Source organism: Populus nigra, chromosome 1, assembly GCF_951802175.1.
Source record: "Populus nigra chromosome 1, ddPopNigr1.1, whole genome shotgun sequence".
Lineage (NCBI taxonomy): Eukaryota > Viridiplantae > Streptophyta > Magnoliopsida > Malpighiales > Salicaceae > Populus > Populus nigra.
This window is the reverse complement of record NC_084852.1, coordinates 21,964,438-21,982,386: the sequence shown is the minus strand read 5'-3', so window position 1 is coordinate 21,982,386 and position 17,949 is coordinate 21,964,438. Positions and strand designations below refer to the sequence as shown.

The 17,949-nt window shown below is 34.7% G+C and overlaps 1 protein-coding gene across 2 annotated transcripts; it reads left to right on the top strand.

The window, feature by feature from the left end:
* Positions 1 to 785: 785 nt before the first annotated feature.
* Positions 786 to 13,809, top strand: LOC133704303 (clustered mitochondria protein-like). Of its 2 annotated transcripts, none has more exons than XM_062129111.1 (29): positions 786 to 1,013; positions 1,732 to 1,966; positions 2,188 to 2,249; positions 2,468 to 2,657; positions 2,735 to 2,872; positions 2,986 to 3,142; positions 3,248 to 3,441; positions 3,546 to 3,647; positions 4,818 to 4,953; positions 5,081 to 5,209; positions 5,420 to 5,771; positions 6,216 to 6,320; positions 6,545 to 6,663; positions 7,035 to 7,143; positions 7,228 to 7,362; positions 7,764 to 7,898; positions 8,078 to 8,248; positions 8,430 to 8,516; positions 9,325 to 9,459; positions 9,728 to 9,880; positions 10,080 to 10,148; positions 10,520 to 10,678; positions 11,074 to 11,130; positions 11,295 to 11,335; positions 11,553 to 11,672; positions 11,885 to 12,194; positions 12,284 to 12,391; positions 12,471 to 12,542; positions 12,877 to 13,809. In XM_062129111.1, exons 2-29 carry the CDS (start codon positions 1,741 to 1,743, stop codon positions 13,342 to 13,344), a joined length of 4,239 nt encoding a protein of 1,412 aa, XP_061985095.1. In that variant the 5' UTR covers positions 786 to 1,013; positions 1,732 to 1,740; the 3' UTR covers positions 13,345 to 13,809. The 2 variants fall into 2 exon arrangements, with proteins under 2 accessions (XP_061985095.1, XP_061985087.1); XM_062129103.1 differs by having other exon boundaries at positions 1,702 to 1,966.
* The last annotated feature ends 4,140 nt before the right edge of the window (positions 13,810 to 17,949 follow it).

Genomic DNA, 17,949 nt, shown 5'->3' with positions numbered 1-17,949 from the left:
TTTAGTTATCGTTCTTTTAAATTTAAATTTAATTGTTGTTAGAGTTATTTCATTTTCAATTTAACTCTCTAATAAAAAAATCATGTATCTTTTTTTTATTCTATTCAATCAATTTAATGCATATGTCTATTTGTTTTATCGTTTGATTGAATAAAAAATTATTTTAATTTAGAAAATTAAATATTTTGATCTATACATGTCTCTTGATGTTTTCAGTTTTTATTTTTGATCATCGTTTATAGTACTTTTCACTTATTAACACAGAATTCTCAATTTATTTAATTATAGGTATTTATATATTTTTTTATTTTCACTTAGAATTTTTTTAAATATAAAACATGCTGAAAAAGTCTATATATAAATTTTTTTGTTGAGAAAAAAAACTAACCCGTAGTGAAATGCAGGTCAAATATCTAATAAAATTAAAGGAGTGTGTTTTATATTGTAGTGTAGGGTGTCTTTTAAAAGTGATTTTTGCTTTTATATATATATATATATATATATATATATAATTTTTTATTATATTTTTAATATAAGTATATAAAACTTATAAAAAACACTAAAAAAAACATCAATTTGATATCTTTTCACGACAAATATATTTTTAAAATGTATTTAGAGTCTATTTGATATTATGATAGTAATTTTTTATTAAAATGTATTTTACTTAAAAATATATTAAAAATATATTTTTTTATTTTTTAAAATTTATTTTTAATATTGATATATTAAAAAATATATTTTTTTAAATTTAATCTTTTAACAAACCACAGTCAACCAATTTCCAAACATGTTCTTAAACGCAGTAACACGGAGAAATTTCGCCGCCTCTCAGCCACTTCCTGTTTTGTTAGCCCTCCTGCTAAAACCTCAGCACCTCTCTTTCTCTCTCTAAAACCCCTCTCCCCACTTTTTATACATCTACTAGCATACACCTACACACAACTAACAACAACAACAACAACAACATATAGAGCTGCGATTGGATTGAAGCTTTTTTCGTCACTTAATTGGTAATACTAATCAATAAAGAATGAATGTTTAGTTTATTTCCTTGATAATTTCCTTGCTTTTTAGGAACCCATTTTTCATTTCTTTCTTTCTTTTATGTTGGTTTTGATTTCTTTGATTTTTTTTTGGGTGTAGAATAGTGTTTATAGTGCATAGTTTTGATTTTTGGTTATGGAATTTGATTGATTTTAATTTTTAATAACCCTATAGTTTAAAATTGCATGTGTTTTTGGGCTTTGAAATAGTTGATTTTTATGTTTATCAATGTGGGGTGGGATTTTGGTGTTTGTTGACTGGTCTCATCAGTTTTAAGGGGAAAGTGAAAATAGATTCATCAACGCTAGGTGGTGCTACAGGATTCAAGTTTGTTTATGAATGTCCCCTGTGCGCGCGATAACTCAAATGGTTACTTTAGTTCATTTTGCAATGATTGAAACTTGAAAGCTCCTTTTGGCTTTAAAGCTACCAGGTTGGAACTTTCCTAGACAAGCAAGTGCAGGAGGATTTAAAGTCTTAGAACACTGTTTTCTAAATGAAATATGTATTCATTTATGCAAGAGTACTTACAGATGCACTCATGCACACGCACATCAATGAATGATTGCATTCTCTTTTGTGCATTCGGATTCTTTGGTATATTGATGATGTTTTCAGTTTTCACTGAACTGGGTATTCTTTTCATTTTGAAAGCTAGTAAACCTTATTAAGTTGTCGAATTAGGAGGTGAAAATGGCTGGGAAATCTAATAAAGGGAGGAATCGGAGAGGGTCCAATAACACAACAAATTCTTTGGAGCCAGTGGCGTCATCGAATGCTCCTGTGAAGGATGACATAACTGCTTCAGAAGCTGGTGTAGCTACTCTTAATGAAGTATCAGCTGGGAGTGAATCAACTAATGGCTCCTCAGAGATAAAGGAATCTGAAACAGCAAATTCTGCTAGTGAAGCAAAGCAAGGTTGTTTTTATGATTATTTTTTTTGCTTTCCTAAACCTCATAGTGTTTCGCTAACGGCATGGTTTGGTAACATTACTATTTCTCTGCCAACCCAACCTAGTGAAATGGTTGCACCAATCATTTGTTGAAATTGAGCTTAATTAAATGCTGCATTACTGGTTTGTAATCTTTATCTTTTGTTTTGTCACACATCTCATGTGGTGTTTTCCCTATGAATGCAGGTGATCTTCATCTTTACCCTGTCTCTGTCAAATCTCAAAGTGGCGAGAAGCTTGAGCTACAAGTGAGCTAACTTGTTCCATTTAGATATTTTATTGTTTTATAGCACTCTTTGCATTGGGTAGTACAGGTTTTTTCTGTCACCATTCTGCAATGCAGAAGGTTTTTTTCCCTCCTGCTCAAACAACTAACTAATGGCCTCAAGTTTTAAACATGCTCTTGCTTTTGGCATGTTATTTGCTTATTTATGTCAATCAATTGATAAATAATACAAAATCGCAGTTGAACCCTGGAGATTCTGTCATGGATATAAGACAATTCCTTCTTGATGCTCCGGAGACCTGTTTCTATACATGCTATGACTTGTTGCTGCACATGAAGGATGGTTCCACTCATCAACTAGAAGATTATAATGAAATATCTGAAGTAGCTGACATTACTTCTGGTGGTTGCTCCTTGGAGATGGTCACCGGTCTGTTAGCATTGCTCTCTCTTTTGGTAGTAGAGATCCATTTATGGACGCTTCTAACATGGAAACTTTTTTGGCAGCACCATATGATGATAGATCGATCAGGGCACATGTTCACCACACAAGGGAATTACTTTCACTTTCTACACTTCATGCTTCATTATCAACATCCCTTGCTTTAGAGTATGAAACAGCACAAAACAAAGCTCCGGGTTCAGGTGGCTTGTGATATTCATCCTAAAATCATTATCATTCTCCTTTGATTACTTATAAAGTATTTCTTAACACTTCATTCAGTGCCAAAGATGTTCATACAATGCCTTTAATGTAGATACTGGAAAAACAGAGGTCCCTGAGCTTGATGGGATGGGATTCATGGAGGATGTTGCCGGCTCGGTTGGTAAATTGTTATCATTCCCAACAAAAGAAATCAAGTGTGTGGACAGTATTGTGTTTTCATCCTTCAATCCCCCTCCAAGCCATAGAAGGTCCAGCCCTCTCACTCTCTCCTCTGACTATTTGCACAAAAAATCCAACATTTCCCTTGGAGTGTGATTTAGCAAAATAATTTGTTTTCTTGGTTGCCTCTCCAGGCTTGTTGGGGATTTGATTTACCTGGATGCAGTAACATTGGAGGGTAACAGATATTGTGTTACTGGAACCATAAAGATGTTCTATGTCAATTCAAGCACAGGGAATGTCCTTGACCCAAGGCCCAGCAAAGCTACTTCTGAAGCAACAACCCTTGTTGGACTCCTGCAGAAAATCAGTCCTACGTTCAAAAGAGGTAAAGGAGGGCAATTGAGAATTTATATTTTATTGGGGCTTGAAGTTCATTTCTTAGTTCTGACTTTTGAATAATATGTTTCCTTGTGTGTTCCTATTTTGAAGCTTTTCGTGAAATTTTGGAGCGTAAGGGCTCTGCACACCCTTTTGAAAATGTACAATCTCTCCTGCCACCGAATTCATGGCTAGGATTATATCCAGTTCCTGGTTAGTTGAACTTTTGTATTCTATTTTGTATATTTATGCTATTTAGTTCCTAAAGCTGCAGAACACTGCTTTAACTTGAATGGACATTCTTCCTTGCAATTTTTAGTGTAAATCAACTAGCCAGGTATTTTGGCTTCTTTTAGATGGGGTACCAGCTGTACTTCTAATCTTGATTAGTTTTGTTTTTTTGTTGCTCACTCTCAAACTTGTCTAATTCCCTGCAAACTTCAAACTCTTCTTTCATTTATGTCATTGCTTTGTTCATTTAGAAACACGGTCCACCTGTCATAGATTTTGAGGAAGTTTCTGTTGGTATTTTTCAAGTAAAGTAAGCTTTACCTGAAAGTTTCTCTAAGTTGTGAATTATAATCTATGCCTCACATCATTCCTGGTGACAAATCTTGAATTCAAGCTTTGATAAGTTTTAATGAGGCATCCTTTATGGGAGTTGGGGAGGGGGGTGTTATGGTGTTGTAGCTACATACTGGCACAAAGAATGTGGCACAGGAAGTCAGAGGAATAACTAAAGAACAGAGAGATGAAAAGAGACAATTGGAGGAGAAAAGACTGGATGGAGGAGAAGGGATCTCCTCTTCCGAGTCTGATCAGTTTTTACCCTCATGGAAGCTATTAGTTTCACATCAATAAGGCTTTTCAAGCTTAACAGCCATAACAACCAAAAGAAATAAGATAAAATCAACCTGGCCATGTATCTTCCCTGAATTCCTGTATCTGTCCTTTTTTTATTCATACCTTGATTTTTTAGATAGTGGTTTTTTCTTCAGTGTTAAATTTGGCTGAAATTACTTATTTAGGTACCATGTGATCATGTATATTTTCACATCAACTAAGAACCGGCTGCATCAACTAATTAATTGTTCTGAAAAAGTTTTTGTCCTGAAAAGATAATTAGAATTTTATTTAGTGGTGAAATTTTATAATAAAATACATTGGATATATATGCTACTAAAATGAAGATCAATACAGAAGAAAAATAGGGTTTTGAAGTACAATTCAAGGCACTGTAGCCATAGTAGCATGTGATAACATGGCACCAAATATGCACTTTTGGATGAATTGGCTGCTATCCATAAAAATGACAGATCTGTGGAACTCAGTGGTTCATTTGACATCTCACCTGCATAAGCTTCATGGATTTTTTTGGGTCAGATCACAGACCTGATGCAGCCAGAGCGGAGGATGCACTAACTCTTTCATATGGTAGTGAGCTGATTGGCATGCAAAGAGATTGGAATGAGGAGTTGCAATCCTGTCGAGAGTTTCCCCACTCAACTCCTCAGGAAAGGTATACTTGTCATATGTGCTACTACCTTTATAAAGTTATGCATGTTCTGTGCTGTTTTGTTTCTACAATGTACAGTTTCTTTATATAGTTTCATCCTCTATCCCTTATCAGGGTGGTTTTGTTGCAGGATCTTGCGTGATAGAGCTCTCTACAAAGTGACTTCTGACTTTGTTGATGCAGCAATTAAAGGAGCTATTGGAGTCATCGGCAGATGTATTCCTCCCATAAATCCAACAGATCCAGAGTGCTTTCATATGTTAGTGGGACCCTTATAACTTCTGAATTTCTATTCCATCCTTGAAGTCAATGCTATTTGCCGGTTTGAGCATTGTGTGATGTATTCTGCATCTTCATGTTCTTATGAATGATTACGGGCTATGCTAGCTAAAATGCTATTTCTTTGAGAGGTTTGTGATCATTAGTAAACTTTTCCATAATATCTCGTTCTTGTTTATTCTTATTCTAGGTATGTTCACAACAATATATTCTTCAGTTTTGCTGTGGATTCGGACCTTGAACAGCTCTCCAAGAAATGTAATTCAGATGCTAGTTCAAAGACTGAGAACACTAGTTCTTCAATTAAATCATCTGAAAAGGCCACTACTAATGGGGTGAAATGTGATGGATCAACCGCAGAAGTGATGGAATTGCCTCCCGAATCTTCTGAGCCACAGTTGGCTGAGAGTGAACAAGCTACATATGCTTCGGCAAATAATGATCTGAAAGGCACCAAATCCTACCAGGAAGCTGATGTCCCTGGTTTATATAATCTTGCCATGGCCATAATTGATTACAGGGGTCACAGAGTGGTAGCTCAGGTGTGCATCGTAGATGCAATTCTTCTTTGTTTCTCGCATTCGCCCTCGCACTCAAATTCACATACACGGAAACACACTCACATGCACGCACCACTTTTAGTCTAACATGCATGCATGCAGTTATCATTGAAGTTATATAAAAAAGGAATGCAATTTTAGGCAAATTGCTCTCTTTCATTGCTTGACAAAATTGGTGTCTGCTTTTTCTGTCATCATAGGTTATATGATTACTTATTTGCTAAAGATTGCTCTTTCTCTCATCTTAGCGAAAAAAGAATAATATCGCAAATCCTAATCCATGTTGCGTTTCCCATTGCATTGAACTTCCTGTCTTACTTGACAGCCAGTGGTCATTTTTGTTGTTCCTGTCTTTTCTTTTTTAGACTTATTTTTAATGTTGTTGTCCCTATTATCATCCCACTGTTCTTTTGAATTTTGTTTTAGAGTGTCTTACCTGGCATTCTTCAAGGGGATAAATCAGACTCTCTGCTGTATGGTTCTGTTGATAATGGCAAGAAAATATGCTGGAATGAAGATTTCCATTCCAAGGTGAGCAGAAATTTAAGTTGTCATTATGGGTTGATGGTAATGCATCATTAATTGAGAGCATCTTGTATTCAGGGTAGATAATTTTGTTATTAGTCATGGGAAGTATGTTTGTATCTGGCACCAGCTAAATATCCTGGGCACCATGCTACATCCAAACATTAGTATGTTCTCAGATTTGTATGTCACACACTTTCTTGTTAAGTACTGATCTCTGTGCGACTCAGGTGGTTGAAGCTGCCAAACGCCTTCATCTAAAGGAACATACTGTCCTAGATGGATCTGGGAATGCTTTCAAATTAGCTGCACCAGTGGAATGCAAGGGCATTGTGGGTAGTGATGACAGGTGAGGTGATTATCTGCTGGGTTTTTATCTTTATAGTTTCTCTTCACTTCTATCACATGGTGACCTTTTCTCTGTCTTCTTTATTGCCTTTTTTGTGTTATGGTAATGATTAATGATGACACCATCAGTATGGGAACTGCCTTACATGGCTGCTGATCCTTTCTTAGTTGTATTTTTTTTCCCACTAAAATATGAAATGAAAATCAAAGAATAAATCAGCATTTGCATTACTGTGCTTCTATCTGTTTAATAAACTTTAAGCTTCGAAGTGCTGTTGAGTGGAGTTCGGTGGTACCACATGCTAACATCCATAGAATATTCATTCTTTTATAAGCGCTTGTTATGATTGGTAATTTTATTTCTTTTATCAGGCATTATCTACTGGACTTGATGAGAGTAACTCCTCGTGATGCAAACTATACTAGACCTGGCTCGCGGTTTTGCATATTGAGACCAGAATTAATCACTGCCTTCTGTCAGGTATGTTCGCGTGGACAAAATAATTTGGTAATCACCGGCTTATTTCTGCATGTTCATTCTTTTTTTTTAAAAAAAATGGCGAAGGCCGAAGCTGTGGCAAGGTCGAAGAGTAGACCTAAATCTGAGGGAGGGGTTCAAGTGGCTGCTGGTTCCACAGAAGTTGCTGGTGCTGATAAGCAAGTTAAATCTGAAGAAGCTGCAGTGCCCATCAACAATCAAGTAAGATTGTTTGGCAACCTTTTCTTCACTTCTGGCACCATGCTCAAGCTAGAATAAATTGCACCTTATGAGGTTCATGTGATTGAAATGCATGCATGCAGGGGGTCATCTGGAGGTTCCTATGCAATTGAAATGTTTGTTTGTTTTATTTGGTCATAAATGCTGCAACATGACACAGTTGTGACTGAGGGTGGAACATTCTCTTATTATATCTGAAGCTATACATAGTTACAGTGTCATGTTCAAACAGTGACATATGGCTTCAGATTTCTTCGGAGGGCAAGTGTAAACTGAATTTTGTTATAAATGTTGCATTTTATTGTAATATGTATATGAACACTATTACCCACAAGTGTGTGAGCACTTATTTGAATCATGTGGCTTTTTGCGTTCGTCTTCAGGAGATAGCTAAAGAAGGGAAAGCTGACACTGTAGAAGAAAGTGCTCCTCCTCCTGCTGGAAGCTCTGAATCCCTTGAAGAAATACTTTTTAACCCTAATGTTTTTACTGAGTTCAAGTTGTCTGGGAATCCAGAGGTGAACATCTAACCTTTCAGTTTTCTTATTGTAAATCCCACTATCTATTTGAATTTGCTGGTGTTCTTGGTGACCAAATACCTTTGTTACCAATCGTGGCCCAAAAGCTGTTTCGGTAGCCACACAGTAACACTAAACAACTAGGAGTTCATATTCTTTTTTCAATTGCCATTTATCAGGAGATAGCAGTGGATGAAGAAAATGTGAAGAAAGTTAGTTCATATCTTGCAAATACTGTACTTCCAAAGTTCGTACAAGATCTTTGCACACTTGAAGTCTCACCCATGGATGGACAGACTCTTACTGAAGCACTACACGCTCATGGAATTAATGTTCGCTACATGGGAAAGGTAAGCTTATACATTTATTTAATGCTCTCTAACATTCGTGCCAAGATTCTGACAAATTTGTCAAATAACAAGTTTTGTAGCTCAACTTAAATTTGATTTATTTATACAGTGATAGAAGAAGTCACTATTATTTAATCTGTTTTCTGTTATTACATTTGACACAAGTCAATGATTTCTTTAGGTTGCTGAAGGGACAAAACACTTACCTCATCTATGGGATCTTTGTTCCAATGAGATCATTGTCAGATCTGCAAAGCACCTCCTCAAGGTGATCAGCTTTATCTGACCCCCTCCAATGCCACGTATTGCTGTTCTTTCTATTTTTCAAAAAAAAAAAGGTGCTGACTAACTTTTGAAGGTCTTCAAATTAATGCAAGGCCTATTACCTGCATGTTGACAGCATTGTGTCTGTAGTGTTTTGGCAACTGGGCCACCCTGTTTTCTAAGAGAGGCATTTTGTAGTTCTCTAAAGTGTTTTCTTAGGATAATTTTGCTCCAGTTATCACCAGTTAGTTGGTATTTGGTCAGTCCAGGCCAGGCATCTGTCTTCAAGTGATTTTGTTGCATGTGCAAACCTGCTTGGGACAGAAGCTGCTTTTGTTCTATGCTTTCTAATGCATTATATGTGCATCTTGTCATTAATTGGCAATAGATCTTTGAAGCATACTGTGGAAAAATGCTAATGTGCTGCAGAATACATCAATTAGATCAGTGACTCCATGTGGGGCCCACTGATCTAATGGATAGATTTTTTTGACGGATTTTTTGGGGATGAGTCTCTGGTAGGCTGGACTTGTTATTAATTGTGCTTCATTTGCTGTTAAAATTTAAATTCTCCTATCTAGTTACAGGGATTGGTGGCTGTTTTGATTCATCAATTTCATTTTAGATGGGCAAGAACAGCAAGCTGTTATTTTGTAGTCAGAATAAGAAATTCTGAGTTTTCTTATTGGCATTTGCGGAGGACACTAAATATGAAAAAGTGCACACGCAGGCACATATATGTCCTTTAAACCTGTGCCTCTGGTACTAAGCGATTCCCTTTCTCCTGCCTTCTTTTTGTTCTGTTGATACAGGATCTCCTCAGGGACACAGATGATAATGATTTGGGGCCAGCAATCTCTCATTTTTACAATTGTTTCTTCGGAAGTTGTCAAGCTGTTGGTGTGAAAGTTTCAACTAATAATTCGCCTTCAAGAGCAACAAAGAAAGTATGTCTGCAAAAGATTAATAGTCATAATTGTTTTTCACTTACTTCCATCACACATTGTATTTGCTCCTAAGCTGTTATGAGCTATACTTCTTAAGGCCCCCATATGCTTTGTTTTCCCTTCTGACCATTCCATTTCCCAGATTCGATAGGTCGAATCTCACAGGAAGAGGAAGACTTGTGTTTAAATTTGAAATATTTTTCCTATTATATCTAATCTCTTTCATCAATGTTGAATCGACTGGTTTCTTATGTTGGAACACTTGCAGGAACAAGCTAGCAATCATTCTTCAAGAAAATCCTCTAGGGGCCAAACAAGGTGGAAAGGAGCATCTGCAAGAAAGAACCAATCCTCATATATGAATGTTAGCTCAGAAACTCTATGGTCTGACCTTCAGGAACTTGCAAAGCTCAAATACGAGGTATCTTTTACCATCATGTGGGTTATATAATTTGAGATTAACTTGAAATTGAATTAGTCCATTTTCTTACATGGCTTTTTATTTGACTTATGAGAAACATTGCGATTATCATTTGTAAGGGGGCATTATTCTATTACCTTAGCGCTAAAATATAAAATGCGATTATAATATGCTGGATCTAATGTTTTCCTATGTATAGTTTGAGTTGCCAGAGGATGCGAGGTTACAAGTGAAGAAAGTCTCAGTTATACGTAACCTTTGCCAAAAGGTCCGTTTCAGTTCCTATGTCATCCATTCATATTGAAATACTTATATTTTTCGATGGAGTTTTCACAATGATTGATTTTTGGTAAACATCATTTCCATCCTGTGCTGCCTGGAACAGTTTTTTTTTCTTCTTATAAGTATATGTTCGTTAGTGGCCATAAATGCTCATGCTTCTTTTTTCTTCTACCACTGTGATCATTGTTTCCTATTATTATTATTTTCTTGCCAAAGAAAAACATTTTATGTTTGCCTTTGGGGTGCTAATTATAATTATATTCTGGCACTTCAGAATAGACTGATGAATTTCATGTTGGCTTGTGGTTGACATTCTAAATGGCAAATGGTTTGTGTTTTATGTGGTTCCCATAATAGGTGGGCATCACCATTGCAGCTCGCAAATATGATCTCCATACTGCAATGCCTTTCCAAATGTCAGATATCTTGAATCTCCAACCTGTGGTGAAGCATTCAGTTCCTCTATGTTCAGAAGCCAAGGATCTTGTGGAAACAGGAAAAGTTCAACTGGCTGAGGTATGTCCTGGAGAAGGTTGCCTTCAATAGTGGCCTTGGATGATTGTACTGTGTTGATCCTTCAAGAATTAAATTCTTTGATTGGGATAATGTTTCTTCCAGAACAGTTATAGGTTTTTTAGCTTCAAATTTAGATGTGTTAAAATCCTATTTGAGCATGGTTTAAAATGGATTTCATCACACCATAATTTTGGTAAAGACCGTATCTGAAAAAAAACAGAATATTATTCTTTGGTAACCTATTTTCAAGTAGTATAGCCTTGCATGGTGGAAAGTTGCAAGCATAGCATATGATCTTTGACTTTGTGGAATGTAAAAACATTTCAGAGAACATGCTACGTGTGTCTTGAAAGATGTTTGCGGTTATTTAATAATGTCGCTTTCTTTTGCTTCAGGGGATGCTTAGTGAAGCCTACACATTATTTTCTGAGGCATTTTCCATTCTTCAACAGGTATGTTGTTCTTTTTTCTTCATCCAGTTAGGAAGTCTCTGAGATAAATATCTTGACCTTTTTTTTTTGTTTTCCATTTTTCAACAGGTATTTTGTTCTTTTTTCTTCATCCAGTTAGGAAGTCTCTGAGATAAATATCTTGACCATTTAATTTTGTGTTTTAGGTGACTGGTCCAATGCATCGTGAGGTTGCTAACTGTTGTCGGTAGGTATTGTTACTCAATAACCAAACAATTCTTAATTTCTGATTCTGTTTCCTTGACTTTTTGTCAATGACATGTGAAATCATGCTTATTTTAACTATCTGAGTATACTTTGCAAATGCAAGGTCATCTACAATAATCAGACCCAACTTCAACTTGCCTTTTCTATTCAGCAGTGATTCTCTGTTTATTCTTTTGCACTTGAACTTGAATATTCAGGTACCTGGCCATGGTTCTGTATCATGCTGGTGATATGGCTGGAGCAATCATCCAACAGCACAAGGAGTTGATCATAAATGAACGTTGCCTGGGATTAGACCACCCTGATACTGCCCACAGGTATCATTTCCTTGCCATTTTGTCCTTCGTACTAAGTTAATTTGCAGTGGTGTTGTTATTTTGCTGTGCACTGACAATTGTCTAACAAATTTGCAGTCTTAAATTCTTTGAAAATTGAGATATCTTCATTTCAGTTTCTGCATTCAACAGTTGGCAACCTGTTTAAAATTTGTTTGGTTGAATTGGCTCACTGTGCTTTTGCAATTATGCAGTTACGGAAACATGGCTCTCTTTTACCATGGACTGAACCAAACAGAACTTGCACTGCGGCACATGTCTCGTGCGCTGCTCTTATTGAGTTTGTCATCTGGCCCAGATCACCCTGATGTGGCTGCGACCTTCATAAATGTTGCAATGATGTATCAGGACATTGGAAAGATGAACACGGCTCTTCGCTATCTGCAAGAGGCCTTGAAAAAGAATGAGAGGCTTTTAGGAGAGGAGCATATTCAAACTGCTGTATGCTACCATGCTCTTGCAATCGCATTTAACTGTATGGGCGCATTCAAGCTATCACACCAGGCATGTTTTTGCTTGACATTTCTTTAGTGTTGATTTTCTCTGATATAGAGAAAGCACAGATGACTGAATTAGCTTTTGCTTGTGCACAGCATGAGAAGAAAACCTACGACATACTTGTCAAACAACTTGGTGAGGAGGACTCAAGGACACGAGATTCCCAAAACTGGATGAGCACATTTAAGGCACGAGAACTGCAGGTTGATGCAGTCTTACAAGAATGTTATTGTACTCTTCTGTTTCTCAGTTTCTAAACTTTTAATATATTTTTATTTACAGATGAATGCGCAGAAGCAGAAAGGTCAGACATTGAATGCAACTTCTGCTCAAAAGGCGATGGATATATTGAAGGCAAGTGTTATTTAATTTTTCTTTGATTTAATCTGATGAGATGGTTTATTGGTATTTAGATGATGGATATGGCCATTTTATCATTTTTGTGCTTGTGGAAATGGTTCCCTGTAAAACATAAAGCATGCCCAAGCAGTTGTGCTAAAAAACGTTGTGCATTCATCAGAAATTCTTTGTTTTGCCTGATACAATTTTCTTCCAGTTTTGTGTAGTCCTTACATCTCAAATTCGTAATTACACGAATTAAGTTAAGTGACAAGATGTATAGTCTCTTTGTAAGTGTCTGCTGGTGTCTATTGGAGACCAGAATTTCTGATGTTGATTTGAGTGTCAGGCTAATCCTGACCTGCTGCATGCATTCCAAGCTGCTGCTGCTGCTGGAGGATCTGGATCTGGGAGCTCTAGCAGTTCCATTAACAAATCCCTTAATGCAGCAATAGTTGGTGAAGCCCTTCCACGAGGGAGGGGAGTAGATGAACGAGCTGCTCGTGCAGCAGCAGAAGCTAGGAAGAAAGCAGCTGCTAGGGGGCTCTTGATTCGCTCACATGGTGTTCCCGTACAAGCTTTGCCACCATTCACTCAGCTCCTCAACGTCATTAACTCAGGGGCGACTCCAGATTCCATCAACAACGAGGAAGCAGGTGGAGTGAACAACGGAGCTAATGGACAGTCTTCTAATGACCCAGTAGATAAACAAAAAGATCAAACATCAGGGAAAGATCAGGCTCCTATTGGGTTGGGCAAAGGCTTAAAATCATTAGATGCCAAGAAAGAGAAAGCAAAGGCCAAAGTTGCAGCTTGAAGTTTCGAGGCAGAGATCGGATTGATTAGTGGCAAGGCTTAAACAATTGGAAGTGTTCGTATTTCTTGCCATTTGTGGGGGGGCATCATTTCATAATCAATTACAGTGGTGACCAGCCGTCAACTACTCATACAAACTGAAGAGTACCGAGGTGTGCCAAAGAAACCATCTGTATTCGATTTGTCCAAAAATCACCCTCGTGGATATAATTGATTGAGCATGCATGGGGATCATGAGGTGCAAGATAGATGATAAATGACATGTTGTTATGTAGGTACACTATATAAATTGATGATTAATTTTCCAGCAAGTTAGTTTTGTAACTTCAACTCAAAAATTAGTTTTGTAATTTGTTTGCAAGGGCTGCTTGCTCTTGGCACCCTTGCTCTGTAAGGGATAAAGGATTGCCAGTTTTTATTTTATTTTTTTTATTAATGAAAATAATATATTTTTTGTTTTGTAGTAGCCTTGTGATGGAAAATAACACTGCTAGTTGCCGTTGCAGCGTGGCATACTGAAAGAATGGCGCCTGTTTGATGTTGTATTCGTTGTAATCGTCTTTTCCACGACGAGGGGTGGGTGTAACTAGTTATTAGCCTCGTGTTTATTTGATACAGGTTTTTTTAACATGTTTTTAAATATAAAGAATTTTCAATCATAAATTAAAATATTTATACATGTATCAAATTAAATAAATTGATATTCAATAAAAAATAATAATTAAGATCAAGGTATTTGCATAATGTATTTAATTATGTTTTGTTTATGAAAACGAAACTTTTATCTAATCAAATAATTATTTATAGTGAATTGAATAAAACTGTAAATCTCAATTATCTAATAATCTAATGTGGAATAGTGAAATAGAAAAAAATATTTTTTATGAAAAAACAGCAATAAAAAAAAATCTAGGTCAACTAGAGTTAATCTGCTAGCCCTGCAACTATAGACATAGGATTGAGATAGCCTCATAAAAAAAATAAAGGTCAATCTCTAAAAAGATAAATGTTGAATGATAAAATTTTTAAAAAATAATATTTTTTTTAAAAAAACCAAAATTAACTCTTATTAACCTTCGAAAACCGTGATCGCGGTCACGAGGCTAGGATTAATTGCATAAAAGGCATATAACAAAAAATAAAGTAAGTTATTGAATAAAAAAAATATTGAATGATGAAACTGAAAAAATAATTAAAAAAATAGCAACGAAATTTTTTTTTGAGTCAATTCATGTTAAATCGCTAATCCCATAACCATAGAAATAAGATTGAAATAGCTCCACAAAAAGGAAAGTGAAGAAAAAATCACGAAGATCAATTAAAAAAATCAAATATTAAAGAATAAAATTAAAAATAAATTTATTTATAAAAGGACCTAAAATAAGATCAAATTCAACTTGTGTTAACCTTTGAAATCCATGACCCTGGTCATAAAACCGACTAACCCTATGAAGGAAAAAAAGAAACAAAAACAAATCTCAATAAAAAAAATAGTGAGAGATGAAATTGGACAAAAAAAAACACAATAAAAAAAGATAAAAAAACAACAGTAAAAAGAGGGGACTAAATTCAATATAAAAATAAATTAAAATTAAATGTTAAGGGATAAAATTAAAAACAAAATTCAATCAGTAAAAAGGTTAAAAGAAATCAAAAGAATGAGAACAAAATCTAATTAAACCAAGTGATGAGGGATGAAATTAGAGAAAAATATAATGTTGAGGCTTGAAATTGAAAACAAAATTTAATTAGTAAAGGCTTAAGAAAATTAAAAGAATGAGGACTACATTTAATATAAAAATCAAATTAAACCAAATGATAAGGGATAAAATTGAAGAAAAATTTAATTAAAAGAATATAAAAATAAAACAAATAATAATAATAAAAAATAAAGATCAAATTAAATATAAAAAATAAATAAGAGGACACCTTCACACTTTGACAAGAAAAAAGAAAGAGGGAGGAAAAGAAAAAAACCCGTTAGAACCAAGCCATCATTTCATCGCGTACATGCATCGTACCATCAGAAAGAGAATGTTGACGTGCTTCCAAACACCGCTATAAGACATGCATGTGCCGCCTAAATGGCGTGGGCGACTCCTAGTCTGTGGTGTTTGGAACAGAAATGTCAATAAATCCCTTGTCTGCCCATTTATTTATTTGTTTTCTCCCAAAATTATTCTAGTCATTGCATTGTAACAAAATAATATAAAAAGACCCACCATGATTTAGAGTTTCTGTTAATATACAAATAGATGATCATTTTAGCATTTTACCTGAGTCATAACCAGTCTCTCGTTTCCCTTTTCTGCCAACCTCCTCTCCCTCTTAAGTAACAATTCCCTGTAGCTGCTGTGGCTAATTTTCCACAGGCCGTAGGAGCCCCTCCTCTCCTGAGTCCTGATTTCCGAGATGGAATCGTCGTCTAGAAAATTGTCCTGGGCTCATTCCTCCATTAAATTGTGGCTGGCTGCAGGTATTCGAATTCATGAAGTTATCGAGGGGATAATTTGTTATGATTTTCCTAATCTGATGTGAACGACTTGCATTAAACTTGATTGCTAAAAATGGGAGCAAAGAATAATTTTTTTAGGCAAGAAATAAAGTAAAATAGGATGTGGGATGATACTCCACGCGCGAGGTTAATTTGTTGAGTAATTTAAATCTCATATTTAAACACCTTTTAAGGTATTTAATTGTTAACTCATTCGTGTAATTAGAAATGGCAACGCTCTGCAAGAAAAAGCTTATCCCTACACTACTTGGGATCATTTCTTGAAGTCTATTAGCCATGCCTTTACAACATAAAACTGTGTCCACCATAAATAAATTTATTAGATTTTCATTATAAAATTTTAAAACTAAAATTCTTCTATAAAAAAGATTTTAAAAAAATTATATATGAATTAGAAAAAATCTTTAGAATTTAAATGCATAACAAAGAAAATAAATATCATTTAAAAGAAATTTTTTAAATAAAATAAAAGAGAAAAGGAGTATTAATATAAATATAAACAAAAAAAATTAGAGAAAAAATTCATAGAAAAAAGCATTAATTTTTTTAAAAAATAATTTAGGAAAAAGAAAAAGCAAAGGCCAAGCAACCCGCCCAACCCATGTCGTCAAGGCCCGTGAAATTAGGCCCTTAAAATTTTTTTATTGCAACTAGGACGGATGATCATCCACCCCAAAGTTTTTGAGAAAAAAAAAATAGACGTCGAGTCGTCTAATGTGGTGGCCGAAAAATTAAGACTTAAGTTTTTTACTTAAAAACCTGTTTTTAAATCCATTTTGACCCAAAACACCTTAAGAACTATGATAAACCTATTCAAGGCCTAAAAAAAAACCAAAAACCATCCCAAAAAAAAAACCCTGAAATCAAAAATCAAATCAAACTCAGATCTATTTTTTCATGAAATTTTAAGGTAAAAAAACACCTAATATAAATTCCCCTCATCAAATGAAAGCATTTGGCACAAACATCGACTATTTTGATAGCCTAAATCAGTGTCAACGGTATTTTCTTTCTCTATCACTAGAATCTAGTGATTGTTTTCTCTTCTCTTAATCAGGGACTAAAAAATAAAATAAAAATTAACTTTTTTATCAAAATTGAATTTGAAAAAAAAAAGGCACTAAAATCGTATAATTTATGTTATTTTTAAAGTTAGAGAATCAAAGTGTATCTTTCCTGAAACTTCTGGCATGCCACTCATGTTTGAGTCATTTTTAATTTCGGTTCTTTTTCTTTCAATTCCATCCTTACCTAAAAAATCCAAATTAATTGGCCTTCAATCAAAATCAAATCAGCCAAAATAAAACTTTGAGGATCAAGATGATTTTTTTTAAAAAAATAAACAAGATGATCCATAATGTTTTGTGAATGTTTTGTGAAGGGTGAATATTACATAGTGTTCACTATAGTGAAATAATATCAAGAACATTCTAACATTTTAATTGGGTACCAACAGGCATCCAGGTTGATATACAAAATCCATCTGAAATTCTAACAGCACTAAATCAAACTGCATACCCATTCAAAACTCTATTAAGGTTTAATGGAGTCCAATTATGATTTGGATGGTAAAATCCCCATTTTAAAACAGTGCTGGTAAGTGATTTCGAGTTCCAATGAAAGAAGGGAAAACTGACCTCTTGTCAAGCTAGATGCATCTCTACACCAGACAAGCACCAAATAGGTTCCCCAATAGTAAAGATAATAGCCCAACCACACTTGAACAAGCCGAGCACTTCAAAGCTTAGACTGATATTGTTGGGATGACAGAATATTTACCATGTCCTATTCATTATTTATCGATTAAGAATAATAAGAAATTTAAATATTTATAAACTTAGTTTATCAAGTCCTATTCATTATTTATTGATTAAGAATAACGAGTAAAAAATTTAAATATTTATAAACTTAGTTTATCAAGTTTTGAGATGATGTTATCTAATTATTATTTATTATTCAATAAAAAATAAAATAATTTATATAAAACTCATATTATATTAAAAAAAATATAAATGTTCTTCGAATATATCTATATAGAATAAATATATATTTTAGATTATATTTGGACGTAAATATATACCCTATCTATCT

Excerpts from the sequence above, each read along its gene's own strand:
- LOC133704303 (XM_062129111.1), top strand. The coding sequence starts at position 1,741 with ATGGCTGGGAAATCTAATAAAGGGAGGAATCGGAGAGGGTCCAATAAC. Across the intron at positions 1,967-2,187 it reads TGCTAGTGAAGCAAAGCAAG|GTGATCTTCATCTTTACCCT; the intron begins GTTGTTTTTATG and ends CTATGAATGCAG. Across the intron at positions 4,954-5,080 it reads CACTCAACTCCTCAGGAAAG|GATCTTGCGTGATAGAGCTC; the intron begins GTATACTTGTCA and ends GTTTTGTTGCAG.